This window comes from Telopea speciosissima, chromosome 7 (genome assembly GCF_018873765.1).
Source record: "Telopea speciosissima isolate NSW1024214 ecotype Mountain lineage chromosome 7, Tspe_v1, whole genome shotgun sequence".
Lineage (NCBI taxonomy): Eukaryota > Viridiplantae > Streptophyta > Magnoliopsida > Proteales > Proteaceae > Telopea > Telopea speciosissima.
Window position 1 is genome coordinate 34,087,464 of NC_057922.1, and position 22,204 is coordinate 34,109,667.

The following is a 22,204-nucleotide window of genomic DNA, read 5'->3' on the forward strand; positions in this document are numbered from 1 at the left end:
AAAAAAAATTTCTAGGATTTCGAGCTCTGATACCAAGTTCGGAATCAGAGATGAGAGAATGAATTTACTTGTTATTAATGACAAAGATCCTCTTATTTATAATGAGAGTACAACCCTAAGAGGGCAAAAAGGGAAATAATATAAAACTATGGAAATAATACAAAACCCTGATATAAAGAGATAAAATACTGATCGCACGGTTCTCAAACAGTTACGATATTTGATTCAAGAACTATGTTTTCCTTCCATCGCTTCGGTTATTAGGTGTGATAATATCGGAGCAAAATATCTCACAGCCAATCCCGTATTTCATTCACGGACAAAGCATATCGAAATCAACTTCCACTTTGTCCGTGATATGGCTGCCAACAAACAATTGGTGGTTCGATATATCTCCACTATGGATTAATTAGTTGATGTACTAACCAAGGGTTTCTCTCAAATACGTTTCTGTTCACTTAAGGGCAAGTTCACTGTGGGTTCTCTCAAATACATTTCCGTTCACTTAAGGATAATGCTACACCTCAGCACACTAACCTTACCCACTTAAACACCAATTCACTTGTACAACTAACATTTTTCTGTTCACATGAGTTGGTTAGGCTGTTGAGGTTCTATGTAAAGCTATATATGTAACACCTCTTCAATACAGTAAATCAATGAGAAAATCTCTTCTTACAGTCTTCAACTCAATTGGTAACATCTTCCTCCAAACCAATTTATGCAGTAAGGAACAGCCTCAGTTAGCTTCTCAACACCCTTCTGATACCAAATAACTAGGCAGAAAAACATGCTTAATTTAAAGTTATAAGCATCATATTCAACACTTTTAGTGGCTCTGGCCAACGGATAACTAATGGAACGGAGAGTATGCATAAAATACTAGAAAACCAGAAGAGGTCAGTGAATTGTTAGGATTTAAGGGTAGAGTACCGCGAATTATCATAAATGTCAGGAATAGTATGCGTGTTCTAGCCAAAATTTCAGCATAACATGGTCGATCTTTATATTCAAAACATTATTCAAATGACACTAATCCAGGAGAAGACATCTAACAAACAGGTATAGTTTACACTTTTCAAGAGACCCTGATGAAGGCATATCAGAGACTAGCAATAACTACTTTAATACTCTTTATATATACTGAAGATGAGCATCAATAAGAAAACCTCTGAACAGTTAAAAGCAAATAAAACCTGCACCTCTTTATATTTGAGGAGTCCGGCAGTAAAAAAAAAAATCAATAGTTCTAGTGTATCCATGCAAAAAACAACTGAGACGATGCATCACCTACGTATAAGTCTAAAAAAAGGAGAGGGGACAACGAAAAAGAAGACCCATACACTGGTGCCGGGAGGGGGCGTGCGAATTTGGCGCTCGAAAATCCTGGAGGTGAGGTTGTTGCCCTTGAACATCAGTACTGACACAGATCCACACTGTTTCTTCCTCCTTTCACACTGTTTCTTCCTCCTTGATTGGGATTGGGATTGGGATTGGGATAACGTTCTGGACTAAAATGAGCAATGCTCTTAAGCACTAGTGGCATTACCGGCTGTGGAGTACACCACAAGCTCCAAAACATCGAACTTCTCTATTTCCTTGTTACTAGTGGGAAGGTCATTCCTACCAAAAAAAAAAGTGGGAAGGTCATTAGCAAAAAAAAATAGGGCGAGTGGTAGCAACGCTTAAATAGTGATGGCATAGCTGTAGTCAATATGAGCCATTGATCTAATAGTATGTAATCTGAATCGTCAATAAATTTACCTTTCCATTAAACTATTATATGCTGTACAGACACAGCCAGTTATTTACCCCATGATTCCCAGCCTCATAATCCCCCATCGCACAACACCTCTGCAACCCCACCACCACCTCTGCCCAGCTCCACCCTCCCCTGTCCCCGCGACGACCCCCTGTTCCACTCTACCCTACACCCTACCTGTGGTGCCTTATCCCGCAACCCCATCCCACCATCCTCCCCCTTTCTTCCCTCACTTGCAAACCCACCCCAACGGCTCACCAACCGCAAGCCATCTCGCATTACCCGTCGCACCCCCTGAACCCTTCCCCGCCTGGTGGTTCAGTTGATGTTGTTCGACCTGTCTAATCCTTAAACTTGGTCTGAGTCACTTGACCAAAGTCATTGGTGAGTATCAATTTCTTAAACCTCTGCAGAAGTGTTCAATCTTAGGATTGATAAACCTGAGATAGAGGTTCGAAATTCAAATTACAGCAGTCGATTTGAAACCCTAACTTCTTGATCTTTAAGGCATCACTAAAAGAGAGAAAGAAACCCTACCCATCTAATTGTAAGATCGACAACAATCTCAAAATAAACCAGGGAAGGAACATTACAGCATCACCATACTGGAATGATTCTTAAACTAATTAAAAAGGGAAAAAATAATAAAATTAGATTTGATTTTGGTTAATTTTTTAAGGAAGAATTAGGCACTAGAGAGCCATTTGGTTTAGGTATCACCGTATGTGGGGCTGCAAAGGTGTTGCGCGTTGGTTCTGCTGCAACCGGCAGAAGAGGAGGAGAAGGAGACGAATAAGAAAAGAGTAACATTGCCATGATGATGAGAAGTAACGATGATAAGGCCCGGTTCAGATTCCCTTTCAAGGGCGACAGACTGATCTCTGCAATTCTACTTTAATAGTGACGGGCTATGGCTGAGGCGGTGACTGAGACAATAAAGACAGTGAGTGCAGGCTAGTGGTAGGTTGCAGCGGCTGCTGCAAGTGGTGGGTATCTAGCCAGATTCCTAACGAGGAAAGGGAAAGAACGGCAAGTGCGATGTTAGAGCTACGATTTGTCCTCCGACGAAGAAAGACAAGAGTAGGAGGTCACAGCTAAGGTTCATCCAAACAGACGATGGGAGGGTATTACCGAAACATCAAGTAGTCGATTGCAACCAATGGACGACTCTGATTAACTATTACCAGATCAACAGCTCATATAAGCCTTGAAGTAGATCAATGGATGGTATTAAATGTTGAGTTGCTAGCACTATTTTAGAGTGGTAGTGCTCGAGCGCTGCGACCTTTTGACTAAAATAATAATAATAATAATAATATATAATATATATATATATATATATATATATAATGGGAAGACATGTGCGGTACACGTGAAAGGGTATTTCTCTCGTGACCGGTTTAAAATTTAAATAAGAGTATTTGAATTAGGTGTTATTAGTTAGGGTTGCTGTTCTTTGTGCCGCAGTGCCCCTCAGCATGGGAAGAGGTTCACTGCCTGGCAGCATGGTCCCTCCCTCAGCATGGGGCCAATCATAGAACATGTGAGAGCATCAATATGGATGGGATTTTCAAATTCACAAGGGCGGGCGATCATTTTGCCTGGGTTGTGTCTAGGCATAGTGGCCATGCTGCCAAACATAGTTCTTTTCCCCCAAAAAAAATTTAAACCTATGCCATGTGGAATTACGTTGGCCACATAGATGTCTACTCATCTCCCAAAAGTATTTGTCATATGGGTTTTCAAAATTTTGTTGTAAGTCATTCTTGCACCAATTTTGTTGTAAGTCATTCGTGTTTGCACTAGTAAACGAAATGGAGGCCTTGGTTTTAAAGAGTTAGGTAATTTCAACCTTTCTCTCCTTGCCTAGCAAGATTAGAGAATCCTTCACAACCTTGATGCTCTTTGGGTTAGAGTATTAAAAGGTAATTACTTATCACATACTTCCTTTCTTGCCCAACTTAGGCATTGCTGATCTTGGGGATGGTGCAGTTTACTATGCGGGCGAGATGTTCTAAACTAGGGACTTAAACAAAGGATTGGCAATGGGGTTTCAACACGCACCTTTAGTGATGCTTGGCTTTTGTCCCTCCCTTGAGTGCGCATCCCTAGTTGTCCCCCCCCCACCCTTCCTATTCTTTGGTATCTGACCTAATCTACAATCCATCTAGGGAATGGAACTTTAGCATTTCAAATAATCTCTTCTCAGTCTCCGAGGCCTTTGCCATTGCCCAAATTCAAATTCCAATTATGAATACCCCTGATAGTTGGATTTGGACTCCTTCCAAGAATGGACGCTTCTTCGTAAAGTCTGCCTATCACATGTTGGTACAATCCTCAAACCAGCCCACCACATCTACCGCGGACCTGTTTTGGACTTGGCTTTGGAACCTTCCTATACTACCCATAATTAAGCTTTTTCTTTGGAGATGTAGCTCTGAGTCCTTAAGCAAATTTTGGTAGCTAGGAATCTAACGACTTCCCCTCTTTGCCTCATTTGCAAAGACCAAGATGAAACCATCTCCCATGCCCTTTTGCTATTGAGTGTTAGCGGGCATCTCCCTTGCGCATCTCAACAAGCTAGTTTCAAGGAAATCATTTTAGAGATTGGATATCTATCCCAGGCAACCTCTTTTGTGATTACCCAAACCAAGAGAATTTTAGTATTTTATGAACATCCTTAATTTGGGTGATTTGGAAGTCAAGAAACAAAGTTGTTTTTAAATTCACCCCCTAATTTACTGTCCACTATGACTAATTTTCATCTTTTTGTGGAAGAAAGTAACTAGGAGACTACAGTCATCTCTAATTGCATTCCATGTGGCCCTTCAATCATCCCATCTGACCGCCCTCCCGCATCTTGCAACTTTGCTTTTACTAATAGCTCTTAGCTTCCCTCCTTATACAGGGGTGATCGTGGTTCTTTGATTTGTGACTCTGATGGTCGCTTCCTTGGCGCCAGACGTAAAGCTAGTTTGGGTTGATCGACTTCTTTGTTTGAAGCTAAGGCTATCCGTGACGTCATGCTTCTCAGGTGTAGCTTGCAGATTACCCACCTGATGCTTCTCTCAAATTGTCGTCCTATGGTGTTGGCCCTTATGTGATTTTCGTTTTCTTTAGACTGGGCCACCATGGCCATGGATGATGTTTTAGTTTTATCTCATTCTTTTACCTATTTTTCTTTTGCTTTAGTTTCTCATTCTGTTGTACAAGAGGCCCACCTTTTAGCTACAGTGCCTCCCATTTCTTTCTGTCCTGGTTCTGGTGGCTCCCCCCCCCCTCTCTCTTTCATCACCTCTTGTAATCCTCTAGTTCAGGTTACCACGCGACAGTGATCCGTAATAAAATTGCAGAATCTGGCAAAAAAAATTAGGAGGTCCTTCTGATAATTGCAATGAAGTAGAAGTTCATCAATTAGCTATTAAGGCAAGAACTAGGACAATGAGAGGTCATTTCACGAAGAACCTCTGGATGTGCTTTCTGCTCTTTCTTCTGTGTAGAATTTATTTTCTCATGAAAAACATTTTTTCACTTCCACCCATAATCTAATGGGATGGTTTCTTCTCCATTCACGTGTACATTATATTGTTGTCATCAAAGTAATGCATGACCTTTTAAGTTTGGGAGCAACAAAATCAAATTTCTTCCATTTGTCATTTCTCTCCATTTAAGAATGTTTGAAATGAAGCAATCCAATCAACACGGATTGAGTTTACCATCAAAGTTGGGAACATGTACATGAATACACTTGTCAGCATTTTCAAGTGCACATGTCAGATCGATGCTTCATAGCCCAAATGGATATTGTACATGAGACGATGAAGTAGGACACAACAATGACATGCAATGATGCATTTGACCTAGTTGTTGCATGTAGAGCTTTGTAGCTTCGTTCTGTTCTTCACCCATGTCGATGGATAGACCGACAGTGACTGGGCCGGATCGGTAGACGACAAGCTTGATGTGTCATCAAGTTTCTTGTTAGAATTAAGAATGTTAAATGTGGCACGAGGCAGTGGTGGTGGCTGATCGATAGATGAATGTAGCATTTTTAAGATTTTTTCCATGGTTCTTTGAAGATTGGCGTTGTTATTTCGGGTTGTTTTACTTTGCCTCTAGGCATAGTACTGAAGAATCGAGAAACTTGTTCTAATACTAATTGATGCCGCTGAGAACGAAAATGCACAATAAGATAGAAAATGGAGGAGAGTTCTATTGCAAAATGAGGAAACAAGTGTGGAGCTCTACCATCACTCGAAGATCACGTAACTCTTGGGTCTCTTGGGGATTCACTCACCCAAATATGAGGCTCTATCACCATTGGAGGACCTCAAACTCACAATAGAGTTCACAATTGCACACCGAAGAGTACAAATTACAAAATACAAAATCATTCACGGACTCTTGTACAAGTCAAAAACACAAATATATAAGGGGAGGGAGAAAGGACTGTTAGAATAAAGCCGTTGGAAAAGAACAGTTAGAATAGAGAGCTTGAGGAAGCCGTAAGAAGAGAGAGAGAGAGAAGGTGGAGTGGATATGAGATGTTATGATGTCATGGGTGCATATAATATTCATAACATCATCATCACTTACACAACCAGCAGCCCTATCTTTGCAAGGTCCATTGTTTTGTGATATCCCATGATACCCCATATATAGGACTTCAGGACCGAATTTGTTTTGTTGCATGCATGTTCATGCTCCCATCAAGTTAGTTCCCTACTCACTCACCAGCAGTTAAGTCTGCAGTGATCACAAAGTAAGTAAGTTACATGACAGCCTTTAGTTGGATCCCTCTCCATGCTTAAATTCTCAAAGTGTAGCTGCTATACATGAGGTCCCAAATAGGTGAGAAAAAAAACCGGCCGGGGAGAGGCAGATGCTCACGCGAGAACATGTTTCTAGCTTGCTTAACTCCTCCAGATCGATGTTGATGCTCAATGACAAGCTCTCTAGCTGCCTCTATGGCATATGCATAGAGGCAGGCGCAATGGACATTCAGAGCTTGGGATACTGCCTGCATGCAGAATCTTCACTAGAACTTTCATATATATGACGCAAATTAATCAAATCCCGGTGATGTACTCATGTTAGAAACTATATATGGGTCTTGACATAGTTACATAGGGGCGATGATGCTTCAGATGCTTTGTCCTCCTGGCATGGCCCTAAGTTTGTCCTAGTTAGAAGTTGCTAAGAAGGGTTGGTTGTTAATCATCCCATCTCTCTGCAGCCCTGACTCCAGTTGGGGAGAAGTCCACAATCTTCAGAGTTGAGTGTATAGACCGGAATTCCATAACATTATCCATGTTTCCAATGCCATGAGATTCCTTGGAGACGAATAATTGAGCATTAACCAAATGTAACTCTTATGACATGGCAGGGAAAGAATTAGCAAGTCACAATAAAGCATCCAGCTGCATATTGTGACGATTCAGTAACAGGGAGAGCATATGTTGTGCAACGATGATCTTCTAGGAGAATAATTTGAATCAAAAGCTTGACAATCCTTTCAATGGTTATTTACCTACTGAACAGTCAGCTCGAGCAAAGAATAATTAATCCTTGCATGTGATGGCACTTTGATTCCTTCACAGATCAGGTGGCTTGTGGATGGATTTTGCAAGACAAAAGCTATTTGTGGAAGCTGGAGGCAGGACCATCTACAGAGGGAGTGAACATAGAGCAGTCCAACTATCCAAATAGGAAAGAGTCATGCCTACTATTTTCTGAGTCAGTCCCAGCTATATTTTGTCTCAATCAAGTGTAAGTTGTTCTGTACTTCAGTGCACTGCACTGACAGTCATGTCAAGGTAAGCTCTTCTTTTAGCATTAGAGGAAGAAAAAAACATGTAATGAATCTATCAGCCTAAATCGAATTTGCACAAAAAGAATCAAGGCAATTTGTGGTCAGGCAATGGTAAAGTGAATTAGTATCTGACAGTTCATAATATGATCCTATTTTTCAATTATTATTTGTGTCGAAAATAGGCAATAAAGTAACAAGGCAAAGCCCAAATGGCCATTAGAAAATAACCCATCTACATGGTGATAGTTTCTTAGCATTAGTGACCACAGCTTCCCACTGCCCAAACCAGAAGAGAATTATACAATAAAATATACAGGCTTTATTTTTTATATTCATGCGTTTTCAAGATAAAGTTTGTTTTGCATTGGCAGCTTTGATGCTCTCAAGGGGAGTGTTCCGCCTTAGAGGGAAGCACCTGCGCGAGCAGGTGTGGACGAATTGGAAGGGAGAATGTCGGCTTGAGTAACGTTCAGATTATCTGGTCCCTCCAACCATTCCTTTAGTTTGACTTCTCTTATAGCTCTGAAATGATCATACTTTTCCATAACTGATGATAAATCCTGACCTGCCAAGCTTCCAGCAACCATTGCAGCTTCATCAAGCTGCTCATCTACAATCCGACTAGATAGTGGAAGCTCGTCAGTTTCTTGACCTAGCAAGATCGAAATAGCCTGGTTAGCTACAAACAAAGCAAAAGAATCAAGAAAGAATACAAGTTTCTCACCCTCAGGTCCTCTTTGCTGTTTGGAATTAAGTTCGGGCCATCTAAGACCCATAGCTCTCTGCTTTGCCAACTTCAATACTGCAGAGAGATAATTGCCACGACTCCCTTCATCCTGCTGAACACCTAATACATTACGATCATAAGAAACTGCGCCCCAAGAGCTACTTTTACCAATCTCAAAACCTGATTTTTGGTTATGGATTAACCTGATTCACAAACCATAGTTTCAGACTGGCAACTTCATGGCATTCAGAAAGTCACTTTTAAGAAATTTTACTTGGAAAACAAAAGGACGTGAGTGGATACATCAGTATTGGTAGCCGACATTTAAAAATTTCTAGCATTTTGGCATAGATGAGATGCACTGAAGACCAGCTCCAATGCACCGGTAAAGAGGACAAGGCCAAAGATGATGGGTTGAAGTGATGTGAAAGTTAATTGTTAGCAATAGGGGTATCTATGGAATTTGTTTTCTTTGTAAGGTTAGTTTTGTCTATGGTGTATAGTAATACTAGTTGTGGGAGTAGTATTGTAATTTTTTTATGACTCTTAAACTCTTACTAATTAAAGGCCATACTACTACTGTGAGGTGTTCTATTCATTCTTTCTCACGGTAGTTATGTTTTCTCCTTCTTATTCCTCCTCCTTCTCATGCAATGGTACTGATCTAACCTTGATTAATACTGTCCCATGGTATCAGAGCAAGGTTGATCATTACTTTGCAACCGCAGTCCCTGTTTGAAGGGTTCTTCAGTTTTTTTTTTCTTTCCCTGGTGGGCAGCAACCTATGCTGCACCTTTCTTCTTAAACCCTAGTGAAGCTTCATGAAGGAATAGGGTTTTACATGATGCTGATCGATTGAAGTAACTTCAAACAGTTCCATTTACTGCTTGTGGAGGCTGTGGTACCCTGTTTTTGGGTACTTTTTCTGCACCTATTAATGTTAATTATCTCGCCATCCAGCCATTGATTACAGGTAAGATTTTGGAGTTATAATCCAGTAGCTGGACCTATCTTTTTGTACCCAGTGCACGAGGCTCCCACCACTGCGGGGTTTGGGGAGGGTCATAATGTACGCAGCCTTACCCCCGCATAGCGGAGAGGCTGTTTCCAGAGACTCGAACCCTTGGTCACAATCCTTGACCAGAATTTGACCCTAATCAAATCTGTGAATGTTCTTGATTGTTTAAATTCTGGATTTTTTTGTGTTACCTTTTCTGAAGTTGCCTCTACAGTAACCCTGTCCAATCTGACCAATTGATTGATGCCATACTTTGGGGTTTTTATTCATTAAGCGCACAAGACACCTTTCTTCACAGATGAACTGCTCATTCTAGTGGAAGCCAAGGTCTCCAAAAGACAGCTGATCGGTTTGCTAAGAAAGGGGCTGGGATAAATCAATGGTGATCAAGAGTCAAGATATACTTTAACTGTGGCAGTATAGTTCAGTTCATGTCAGTCTTTCTATTTTGTGCTCAATGTATGTTGTCTATGTCCAGAGGCCTAAGGTCTCCGGGTTGTGGTTGTACATTATCTTTCTAATGCAGTGCTAATCCCAAACCAGATAATTCTGATCGAAGATTATCTTACGATTTTACAACAGCATCAAAGATAAGGACTAAGAACCACAAGAGAAAGTTGAGTAACTCAACCAAAACAAATCTGATATGCATAAAATTGTGGTTGATTGCTCTAATCAGACGGCATAAAATGTCTGCAAAAGATTAACAGATTTAGAATAATGAAACAAACCTAATGGAGATGGGAAACCTAGAAAGCTACAGAATCTATGGACAGATCCAGAGCAGAAAGCATAAGAACAGAAAAGAAGAAGAGAAATGAAAGATCGCACCAGTTAAAAGCAGACTAGAAGAAGAAAGGAAATCAGTACTGGTATGCTAATTCTGTAGGCATTGCTCGACAGCACCAAAACTCGGGAAAAAAAAAACTCAAATTTCTTTACTTAAAACATCCTTAATTGATGGAGGGTGTACAACAGAAATAAAGACCATCTGAAATTCTTAAAAGACTCCGAATCATTCTCAGACACTCAATTAAGTAAATAACCTCAAAACATAACTATTAAAAGTTATCAAGTATCCTAATCTATCTCAAACACGTATAACTTAAGCCCATTACAATGAAAACCAAAAAATTGAAAGGCTCAACCTATAATATAGTGATCCAAAGGTCAATTTCAGCCCATTAGACTGCTACCAGCCCCTTGTGGGCCTCCATACGGGGTTAATGTCTAATGCAAGTGCATCACCTATATTAATAAAATTTATGTTATTTATTAAGAAAAAAGAAGCATCATTTGCGTAAAATGATGTCAGAGGAAATTTTCAAGAATGCATTATACTATAATTATTTTCTTAATTAGATATCTTTACTCCATAGACTTCCTCATTTTTTTCATTGAACATTGTCCCACTACATGTAACTTTTTAATGAAAGAGTTTTTTTTTTTTTAAAAAAAAAAGTTACAACTATCACTTACAAATAAATACTGTCTCATAACAGTATAAAAAAGCTTCCCACTATGCTTATCAGTTAAAAGAGAGGCCACTGTAATGCATAACTAAAGATGGATAAGCAACTTCTCAAGAGAGCAATGCAATTACACAAATCATGATGAGCAGATCTCACATAAAGTTCACAAGTTGGAAATACCCTCTTTGTGGTTGTACTGATGACATAATAAGTACAGATTTTTTAATGTCTTTAATCATCTCATCAGTGAGAGGCAGACCGCATTCTTTCATCGACTTCAACATGGTGAGAGAGTCCTCCAAATCATCAGTGTGAAGGGTTGTTTCATGACACTTCTCCCCAACTTTATCCTACAAACATATAACCAAATAATCATCACATATCCACCTTTTGCAACCAGTGTACAGCTACTTTCTGTGATAGATAACCTTCCCCTTCAGCGCAGCAGTCAATTATAATCAGGCTCAAGGTTTAAAATGTTGGTAAAATTTTAAGTTACAGGCTTACAGCCATAGTTAATTTTTTTTTTTGGTGAATAAGTATATTACCGAACCCCAGGAGGGGGCAGGGAGAAAAGGAGAGGGGGGATATACAAGGGGAAACAAAAGAAAGGGGGAAAGGAGAGAGAGGGGTGCGGGGAAGGACAATCAACCCGACCTACGCAGAGGAGGGAGACTGCAAAAGAGACGAATCAAGAACCCAGGATACAACAATAAGCCTGTTCCTTGGGGAATCCAAAAAATGCCTATGACGAATGCAATTGAGCTTGGAGGCATAGTTCGAGATCTCGCCGAGTTTCTCGGTTTTTCAAAATCCCGAGACGAGACTGCCTACGAGTCTCAAAATGTCAATATCTCGCCGAGATCTCGGTTTGACATAGGAAAATGCCCATCTAGGTCCTTTATATGAGTGCCAGATCTCGAGAAAGATCTCTCCGAGATCTCGGTTTGACATAGGAAAATGCCCATCTAGGTCCTTTATATGAGTGCCAGATCTCGAGATCTTGCTGTAAATTCTTGGTATACAGACACCTAGCTATGCCAAGAACCAAGACAGACAAGACAGACACTTATTTATGCCTAATATCATTTAACTTAAGATATTATTCATAAATAAGCAAATCCCCCCCTATTTGAATCCAATAAAAATAGTTAAAAAATAAAATTCCAGAAGGAAAAAAAGTTAGCCCCCCAGTTCAAGAACAAAAACTGTATTTTCGGCGGTAGGTGCAATTTTCAACTTTCTAATGCTGGGTTTTTTCTTAAATCTAAAAATTCCATAAATCTTATTATGGTAAAACATTGCTAAAAACCAAAAGTGTGGTAAAATATTCATTTGTTTTGATGTCCAAAAAATTATTTTCATTCAGAGCGATTTTGATAGCATTCGCGCACATCGAATTAAGTTTGACCGGTACATAACTCTTGAAAACTAGAGGGAGAGGGGCAGGGATTACCAAGGGGGGGGTACTCCTGTACCGTCTACGGGAGTAGGGAATGGCCGAGCTGCAAACAAATGGCCGACGAGGGGGAAGGGTCAGAACCGCACCATGAAGAAATGGGTGGAATTCAGCAAATAAGATAGGACAGCTAAGAGGGGAGGGGGAGGGGGGATGGGGACATAGGGGAATCAAAGGGGAGAACAAGGAGGTAGGCAAGAGGGAAGGTAGAAGAGGGACAGAAGTGGATCAGGTCAGAGTGGGAGTGGGAGTGGTAGTGGCTGTAGGTGTGGGAGTGGTAGTGGCTATAGGAGGGTTGGGGTAGTGTTTTTGGTAAAGATGGGCTGGGGGTTGAAAGAGGGGTAGGTTGTAAGTGAAGAAGGATTGGGTTTGGGCAAGGGGAATGGGCCAGGTTTGGACGTGGGTGGGGCTGAAGAGAGGGCCCGGCAAAGGGAGAGGGGTTAACAGAAAGGGAATGAGGAGAAGAGGCTTGGTGGGCTAAGTGAGAGGGCCCCAAGGGTGGGTGAGTATGAAGGGGTTTGAAGCGTGAATGAGTCCACATGGTAGGAGGGGGTAAAATGGGAAGGGGAGAGGATAAAAGGGATTGGGGGGAGAAAAATCTGAAATAGGAAAAGGGGAAGCAAACCTTCTCACAGGAAGCAAGGTCTTAGCACGGGAATGGCAACTGCTAGCCAGACTGCCTGGGCGTCGACAGTGATTACGACTGGAGGAGCTAGTAAGCTAGCAACCTGCAAATCGACACAACAGGGGATGGGGAAAGCGAATCAGGTCTTCCAAGCACAGAGCAAACGACGTTGGTCGTCTGTAAGGGCATTAGCTGAGCCTGTTCAGAGGCTTAAGGCAAATCTGTACTATCATCAAAAGGATCTTCCAGCAGATGATTGCTTCGGCCAATAGGGTCTTCGAGGCTTAAAAGGAGTTGCTCAGATGTCAGGGGAACTGACGAAGAGGAAGCCAGAGCAGCAAGGGCTACGTTGTCCACGGGAACAGAGTTCGAGGTCTCAACCGTGCACGGAGGAGGGCTGGCGGCGACTGTGATGGTGGAGACGATTGTGATGGTGGCGAGCAGTGGATCTTCCTCGTCGAGGGGAAGTAGATGGACCAGAAAGAACCGATGAGGACCTGGTGCAGGATTCTTTTTTGGTAACAGACCTCGTTCTAGGAGGAACGAGAGAGGGGGGATCTTGAACCAGCGTAAGAGGAGCCATAGTCGTTGAAGGAGATACTGCAATCGAGGGCTGTGCGAGGCCAATTGGAGAAGCCAGAGAAGCTCCAATTGCAGCAAAGGACAAAGAAGCAGAGGCAGCACAATCCTTAGAGTAGTGTTCGAAGGTTTTACAATGATTGCAGTAAGGGGGGATCCACTCAAACTTAACAGGTTGTACAAAGCTGAAACCATCATTCTCCGAAATGGTAACACATTCTTATTCAGCCCTACTCTTCCTTTGGTCCCAAGCCTTTCAAATTCTATGATATGTTGACCTCCCACCATCTCTACCTCCTTACCATCCTAAAAGCCTGGCCCATCTCGGTTTCCTCCCCCTCCCTCTCTCTCATTGTCCTTGCTAGAAAGCTTCGTCACACCAAGTCCGCCTTCAAAAGTTGGAACTTATTCACCTTTGGAAACATCCCTTCCCAGCTCTCCTCCTGTCAGCCTAACCTTTCCCCTGTCCAATCCAGACTCCAGTCAAATCCACTCAACCCGAGCTTGCCCTTGAGGAGAAGCAGCTCCCTGAGGATTTATCCTCCCTCTCTACCTTTGAAGAAAGCTTCTTGCACCAAAAAACCCGCATTAAGTTGTTGGACCTTGGAGACTCCAATACTGTCTACTTCCATCAGTCTCTAAAAGCTAGGCTAAACTCCAATTCCATCACCTTACTGCATTCTCCCGATGGGACTCCCCTCTCCTCGGTCCATGATATCAAGTCGGCAACCATTTCCTTCATCTCTACCCTGTTCAATCCCCCCCCTTTACCCCCTCCCCCCTTCCTCCTGGCCTTATTGACAAGTTTGTTCCCCCTGTCTTATCTACTTCTCTTCTTGCTACCCCCTCTGATGAGGAAATCTCCAAGGCTATTCTCTCCCACAAATCCAATAAAGCCCCTGGCCCTGACGGTTTCAGCATGGGTTTTTTTACTTAGTTGCTGGGATACAATTGAAGGCGATCTCTTCAAAGCCATTCACAACTTCTTCTATAAGCCCATCCAGCTTGCTTAGGTCAATCAGACTTTCATCCGACTTATCCCTAAAAAAGATGGAGCTACCTCCCTGTCTGATTTTAGACCTATCTCCCTTTGTAATCTTCTTTACAAGTTCATTGCCAAGATCCTTGCCAATAGAATTAAGGCTGTTATCCCCTCCCTCGTCAGCCCTAATCAATCCGTCTTTTCTGGCAGAAGTATTGCGCACAATATTATCCTTTGCTTTGAAATTGTGCGAGGGTTAACCGCAAATCTCACTCCCCGGCAGCCCTGATGAAAATTGACCTCCACAAAGCATTTGACTCCCTCCATTGGGACGCCATATGCGACGTCCTCTCCCAAATGGGCTTTCCCCCTACTTTTGTCCGTTGGATTTATACCTGTATCTCCTCCCCCACCTCTGTTCTTGTTAATGGTTCCCATGCTGGCTTCTTTCATTCCAAAGTCGGCATTCGCCAAGGTTGCCCCCTATCCCCTTTCCTGTTCTCCCTGGCTCTGGAAGTCCTCTCTAGGAGCCTCCAAACCAAAACGGATCCCATCTCATCTCTCCTATCCCCAAATGCAAGCATATTAACCTCACCCATTTCGCCTTTGCAGACGATTTAATGATCTTCTCTAAAGCTTCCCCCTCCTCTATTTCAGCCATCATGGATTCCCTCCACATCTTTAAATCTCTCTCCGATCTCCGCATCAATCTCCTTAAATCCAAAATCTTCCTTTCTGGCATCCCTGAGTCAGACAAAGAGACCCTCCTCCGTCTGACTGGGTTTTCCATTAGCTCTCTCCCTGTCAAACACCTCGGTCTTCCCCTTATCCCTGCCAGGCTCTCTAGTCACCACTGTGCTCCCATGCTGGACAACATCCGCAAGCACCTCTAGCTTTGGGAAGGCAAACTCCTATCCTATACTGGCCGACTTGTGTAGTTGTGTGCATCTGATCGGTCCTCCAAGCTTCCTACATCTATTGGAGTGGCATTTTTTGTATTCCTAAAGCCACCATCAAGGCTATGGAGCGCTTTTTTTATGCTTTCCTCTGGAAAGGGAATGATTCATCCAAATTCCTCCACCCTACTAGCTGGAAGTCCATCTGTCTCCCCAAATCTGAAGGAGGTCTTAGTATTCGTCGTATTCGTGATTCCAATATCACTGGCATCCTTAAGTTCATTTGGAAAATCTCCTCCCGTTAGGATTCCATTTGGGTCAATTGGATTTACTCCCATCTTCTCAAGAAGGATACCCTTTGGACTGCCCCTGTTCCCTCAGACTCCTCCTAGATTTGGTGTAAGATCCTCCTTCTCCGTCCCCTCGCCCTCCATGCTACCTCATCCTTCATTGTTGATGGCTCCTCCACTTCCTTATCCTTGGCATCCGCTTGGGGTTCTTTTCAATGTCTTTGGGCCCAGGATGATTTATTCTTTTGGCCTTCCCAAAGATACCCCTCTCCTCCCTCATTTCGCTTGGCTCTTGGACCCCCCACCTATACCTTAATCCCTCTATTCTCTCCCACATATGGCCGTCCCTCCCCCCCCTCCTCATGCGAATAAGGTTCTCTGGCTCCCTTCCCCCAATGGCCTTTTTAGCTCCATCTTTGCTTGGAATTTTGTTCGAGACCCTTACCCCAACGTCCCCTGGCACAAATTAATCTGGTTTAAAGGCTATATCCCTCACCACAGCTTCGCAGCCTGGAGAAGTCTTAGACTTTGCCTTTCTACCCAAGCTTTCCTTCTCCATCACAATATCCCGGTCTCCCCATCTTGCGCCCTTTGTTGGAATGGCCATGAAGACATACCCCACCTTTTCTTTGCTTGCCCATTTTCCTCCACCATCTGGAAAAAAACACTCTCCACAATCTAGCCCCGCTGTAGGAGACCCCTAGCCTTTGATCGAGAATGGCTCTGGTTGGACATGACTTTTCCGGGGCATCTATCTGTGACACTATTGGAAAGCTAGTTTTTGGCACTGCTATTTATCATATTTGGATGGAGCAAAACCTTAGGAGATGGACTTCCAACTCTCGATCCTTTGATCTGATTTGGAAAGCCATCTCCTTTAACGTCTCTTCTAAGCTCAATATTACTCTTCTCAGACACCTTTTGGATACCCCAAGGAACATGCATATTGTTGTCTCCTGGGGTCTTGATTTGTCTCTTTTACAATTTACCACCTCTGCGTAGGTTGGGTTGCTTGTTCTTGTTCCCCCCCCCCCCCCCCTTTTTCTCCCTGCCCCCCACCCCCCAGGGTTGGTAATATATTTATTCACCAAAAACCCACAATAACAAGGTTTACCCCAACAAAGGTACACTACCCAATAGTAGACCTCCTATTACCCTGAGCACCAACCCAGACAGTGTCAGAATACACAATAAGATGAACATTTTAATTAGGTATGTATATAAGACCCTTTCCTGGAGCACATTTGAAAAAACATAAAATCCGACAAGTTGCCTCCCAAGTCCTAAATGAGCCCGTTTGAGCATTTCCATAAACTAACTGATAACTCCAGCTGCAAAAGAAATATCTAGTCTAGTAACAGTAACATAAATAAATTTCCTCACAAGCCACTTGTACTAATGTTCATCTGCAAATTCCTCACCATCATCAGCCCCAAATTTTTAATATGGATCCATTGGTGTATCAGCAAGTTTAGAAACTAACATCTCATTCTCGGACAGAACATCCAGAACATACTTCCTCTGAGAAAGACTAATGCCTTTGCTACTCCTAACAACTTCAATCCCTAGAACATACCTGACAACACCTAAATCTTTCATTTGAAAATTCTTCTACAGATAAGACTTTATTCCCTTAATGACATAAAATTACTACCAAAGATGATGCCATCAACACGACGATCATGGAATCACGGCTATGCATAAAAACAGGAGTAACACTGAGTAAATCCAAGCTGAGTAATAACCCCATACTAAATTTATCAAACAAGATTCGAGGAGATTGTTTCAAGCCATAAATTGTTTCATGCAATTTGCACCCCTTACCAGTAATCTCACACTGAACAACATACCCAGGAGGTTGCTCCATATACACCTCGAGCAAATCACCATAAAGAAGAGCATTTTTATTATCAAGCTGATACAACGGCCAATCAAGATTAATAGCAATAGACATAAGTATCTTAATAGAGTTTAACCAAGTAACAGGGGAAAATGTCTCAAAATAGTCAACACCATACGTCTGAGTGTACCCTTTTGCGACCAACAGAGCCTTAAGCCACTCCAACAGAGCCATCAGGATTATACTTGACAGAAATCAGAATACACCCAACGACACCACACAACCTCATTACTTGGAGGGAGCACAATCAAGATCCATGTCCTACGAGAAAGCAAAGCCTCCATCTCCACATCCATAGCTGATTTCCACCCAGTATGAGAAAGGGCCTCAAGATGAGTTTTGGGAATGTAATGAGCAAATAAGGATAAAGCAAAACTATGAAAAGAGGATGGAAGATGAGACACAGAAACCAAGTTATCAATAGGATACGCAACTACGGGATATTGTGTACAAGAACGTTACCTTTGTGCAACGCAATGCGCAGGTCACTAGGTGAAGATGAGGCACGAGGGACCAAGAACTTCATCCACAGGAGCTAGTCAAGAAGAGGGCAGCAGAGAAGTAGAAGCAAGAACATGAGCAGACGGCTTAGGGTGTCGTTGGTAGACTTGCAGTGGTGTTGGCTGAGGTAGTGATGAAATATCCGAATAAGGAACCATAGAAGGTAATGGGGGAGACTGACAAATGTCAATTGCTAGCTCTCGACCCTCAGCAGAAAAATATGTATGCTCAAAAAATGTAACATTAGCACTTAGAAACTGTTGCCGAGTAATGGGATCATAATTGCGATAACCATTCTAAGTACATGAATACCCAAGAAAAACACATTTAATTGCATGGGGAGATAAATTTGTTAAAACGTGATCGTAAAACATGAGCAAAACAAGTACAACAAAAAACATGAGGTGGTAAGGAGAATAATTTTGATTGAGGAAAAACAATGCTCATGTGAGACTTATTCTGAGTAACAGAAGAGGGCATATGATTAATCGAATAACATGCGATTAACACAACATCCCTCAAAAAAAATTTGGAACTTTCACATGAAACAACAATGAACAAGCAATTTCTATTCAGTGGATATTTTTCCTTTCAGTTATACCATTCTACTGAGGGTTATAAGAACAACTAGCTTGATGTAAAATCCATGCTCAGAGCAAAAAGAAGATATGGCAGTCTGAGTGTATTCCAATACATTGTCTGAAAAAAAAATTTTAAATAGACGCATCAAATTGAGTTCTTATTTTGTTATAAAAGGCTTTAAATGAAGATAAAAACTCAGATCTTTTAACAAATATAACCAAGTTAGGCGAGAATCATTGTCCACAAAGGTAACAAAATACATATACCCAGACCGACTCTAAACATGACAACAACCCCACACATCTAAATGAACTAACAAAAGCAGAGACGGATCGTATACACATCCCATGTAGGAAAATAAAAACGGTGATGTTTGCCAAACTCACAAGCTTCACACACTATTTTGGATGTAGACTTGCACTCATGAACAATCTATTGGAACTTGAAGAGTGATAAATGACCCAACCGACAATGTCAATCAAAAAAAGAAACAAAACCAGACAAAATGAATGTAGCAATAGAAAAGAATGCCAGCAAGATAATATAGACCACCTTTCTCATGCCGTCCACCAATCGCCCTCCTGGTCTAAAGATCTGGTCATGTGATTGGATGCACCAGAGTCAATCACCTGTGTGGTGAGAGACAAGTATGGTAGAAGATGAAGAGGTGGAGGCCTCAAGTTGCTGAAGACGTTTAAGGCGTTGGTAATAATCATCTCGAGACACAAATCTTGATGGACCTATTTCATCAGTAGAGGCAGTACTGGTGTCATTAGATGACCACATCAGAAGGCTTGTCAGCCACAGTGGAATTGGCAACTGCTGGGTCCACTCAGGTTTACCATATTTCGCCCAACACTTGTCAACAGAATGATTGGGCTTACCACAATGAGAGCACTGATGATAGGATGAGTCGACTACCTATCCTCCTCAATCACCAACAACACGTCCTCTCCCTCCTCCTGAACCACGACCTCGACTAGGAGAGCCTAAGCCTTGGCCTCGACCGCCACTGTTAGAAACAAATGCAGAACTATCCTAGGTCGAAGAGGAAGAATCAGACTTGGCAAGGGAAGGAGAGATAATACGCTGAATTTGACAAAAGACTACATTCACAGATGGCACCCATTCTGCAATGAGGAGCTGACTTTTCACCGATTGAAAATCCGGACCTAAACCAAAGAGGAATTTAGGAACTTGGAACTCTGCAAGCTGGGACTTGGAGCATTTCAGAATCAACCAATATAGGTATATAAATATTTAATTTTTCCCACATGTATTTAAGAGCGCTGAAGTATTCACTTAAGATAAATTTTTATCCTGGGAGTAACTCAGTCTCAGGTCATCCCAGACACCTTTACCAGTGGTGTGGTACATCACATTAGCAGCTACTGGCGGTTCCATACTGTGCCACAAGCAAATTAGAAGCATCACGTTCTCACACATCCAGTTCTTATGTTTAGCATCACTAGAGGAAGGTGGAGCAGAAGTCAGATAGTCTAATTTTCCCTTGGCAATAATTTACACTTTAACAGCTTGTGCCCAGAAAAGTTGATTTGGACATTCACATTGTCCACCGAAGTTTTTGAATCCCCCATTATAACAATATGACAAAAACAGCAACCAAACTCAAACCAGATTCAGATCATAACCCTCTTCCAGATTCGATCTTGGCTTGCTTACCCTCTCGGGTTTGCATCAGAATGAGTTGTAGCACCCAGCTCAGTATTGCATTGTATTGCATATCACATTAAGGCTCTATTTGGTTAGAAACGCAATGTTTAACATTAGTAAAGTGAAGTGAAATGAAGCTCAAAGTGAATTTCCGATGGTATGAACGGTTGGAAGTAGAGTTAAAACAGTCATCTTGATAAAATGAAAAGCACTTTTAAGATTAAAAATTGATATTTTCAGAAGTATTTTGACGAAAAACCGTAAAACAACATTTCAGGCAAGAAAAAACACATGGTGTACACAAAAAAGCGCATTACATCCAGCCCTGAAGAAAACTATTTTGGATATAAATTCGTTGATTTTACTCTATGTTTGGCTATGTCACTCACCAAACTTCTCAGTTCTCACCAAATAGACTGTAAATATTTCATGTTCAAGTTTTAATTCATTCAGTAATTACTTTTCTTTCTTTTTTTTAACCTACTTGACAATGAAAGAATGAATTTATTAGCAAAGAGAAAGAGTATACAACTACAAGGCCTACCAATGATTGGCACCCAACTCAAGGATAAATCATTAGGTAATTAAAATACTTAAAACATCAATATACCAATAGCAGGGGGATTCAGATGAACGGGGAGGAAGAGACCTTGACATTGAGAAGGCTGGGAACCGCATTCTGAGTGTGCTGTTGCACATAGAAAAGCCCCACCGAGGGTTCATTCGCCACATACTTTATCATCTCTGCTAAGCTTTCGTTCACTACTTTTCAAAGTATAAAGGTGAAATTGCATGGCGTAAGTAAATATAAGGGAACTTAATGAAACTTTTTCTATCAAAGAACAAACTCATATTTTCATTCAATTGAAAATGTATTACAAGGTGTTGAACTTCCTTCCAGGTAGAAGCAGAGAATACAACACTAAGGGGGAAGGGAGGAAATCCAAACAGAATAAAACGTAATATGCAAGAAACAAAAAAAAATCTGTCAAAGTAGAACAGGGAATTAATGAAATTTATAAGGTTTGGCAAATATCAAATCCTGAAACCGTTGCCCTCATTTCCCGCCAGGAAAATCGAGTCTTAAATACTCTAGACGCATGAGATAGGTAACGAAATCAAACACCTTTTTCTGTTTTTTTTTTTTTCAAAAAACGTATCAAACTAAAATTATCTGGCTGTGGATGAGAAATACCGTTCATGAAACCATCCACAATCGAAAATCCATGCATTTTCCTGTAAACCAAAAAAAGTAGCGAGGAGAGGGGAAAGAAGGGGAAATATTCGATTTCAGACTCATGTGCTTGGACAGAAACACCCTCTTCATTCTTTTCTTGTTTTTGTTTTTTTGGGAAATTTACGAATACCCCCCTGTGGTATTGACTTTTTACCGATGCATCCATTTATAAACACCCTTTACGTGTACCCCCCTGCTTTTCATAATAATTGTTAAATTAATCCAAACCGTTAATTCTTCCCGTTAACCACAAACGGATTGTGTTTGATAGAGTTTTTATGACCAAAATACCCTTAATAGGGTATACCTAAATTTCCCTTTAACGCATGCATCCCCCTCCAGGCACGAACATATCGCTTCACCGGCAACCATTGATAGGGAGCCGAAGCCCTAACAGCTCCACCTCCACACCTCTCAGGCCACCACCTCTAGCGAAAGCCCTAATAGCTCAACCATTGTCTGCAATCCTTGATAGAGAGTCGAAGCCCTAACAGCTCCACCTCCACACCTCTCAGGCCTCCAGCGGAAGCCCTAATAGCTCCACCATTGTCCCTGCCGCAGCGCTGAATCTGGCCACCACCTCCATCGTGGGTCGCCGCGGCTCGTCCCAGTAAGGTTGTGCACTAGTTGACACTCCATTGTAACTTGGATCAAGTAAAAGTGACGATTTGATCCCAACAGCTCAACG

General features: G+C 41.8%; 1 protein-coding gene across 3 annotated transcripts; it reads right to left on the minus strand.

The window, feature by feature from the left end:
* Positions 1 to 7,796: 7,796 nt before the first annotated feature.
* LOC122666840 (BLOC-1-related complex subunit 8 homolog) lies at positions 7,797 to 21,559 on the minus strand. Of its 3 annotated transcripts, none has more exons than XM_043862930.1 (5): positions 21,475 to 21,545; positions 20,929 to 21,041; positions 10,948 to 11,141; positions 8,299 to 8,504; positions 7,797 to 8,184 (listed from the first exon to the last, which is right to left on the minus strand). In XM_043862930.1, the coding sequence occupies exons 1-5, from the start codon at positions 21,509 to 21,511 to the stop codon at positions 7,976 to 7,978; spliced, it is 759 nt and encodes a 252-aa protein (XP_043718865.1). In that variant the 5' UTR covers positions 21,512 to 21,545; the 3' UTR covers positions 7,797 to 7,975. The 3 variants fall into 3 exon arrangements, with proteins under 3 accessions (XP_043718865.1, XP_043718863.1, XP_043718864.1); XM_043862928.1 differs by having other exon boundaries at positions 7,869 to 8,226; positions 21,475 to 21,559; XM_043862929.1 differs by having other exon boundaries at positions 7,870 to 8,226; positions 10,972 to 11,141.
* Positions 21,560 to 22,204: the final 645 nt, after the last annotated feature.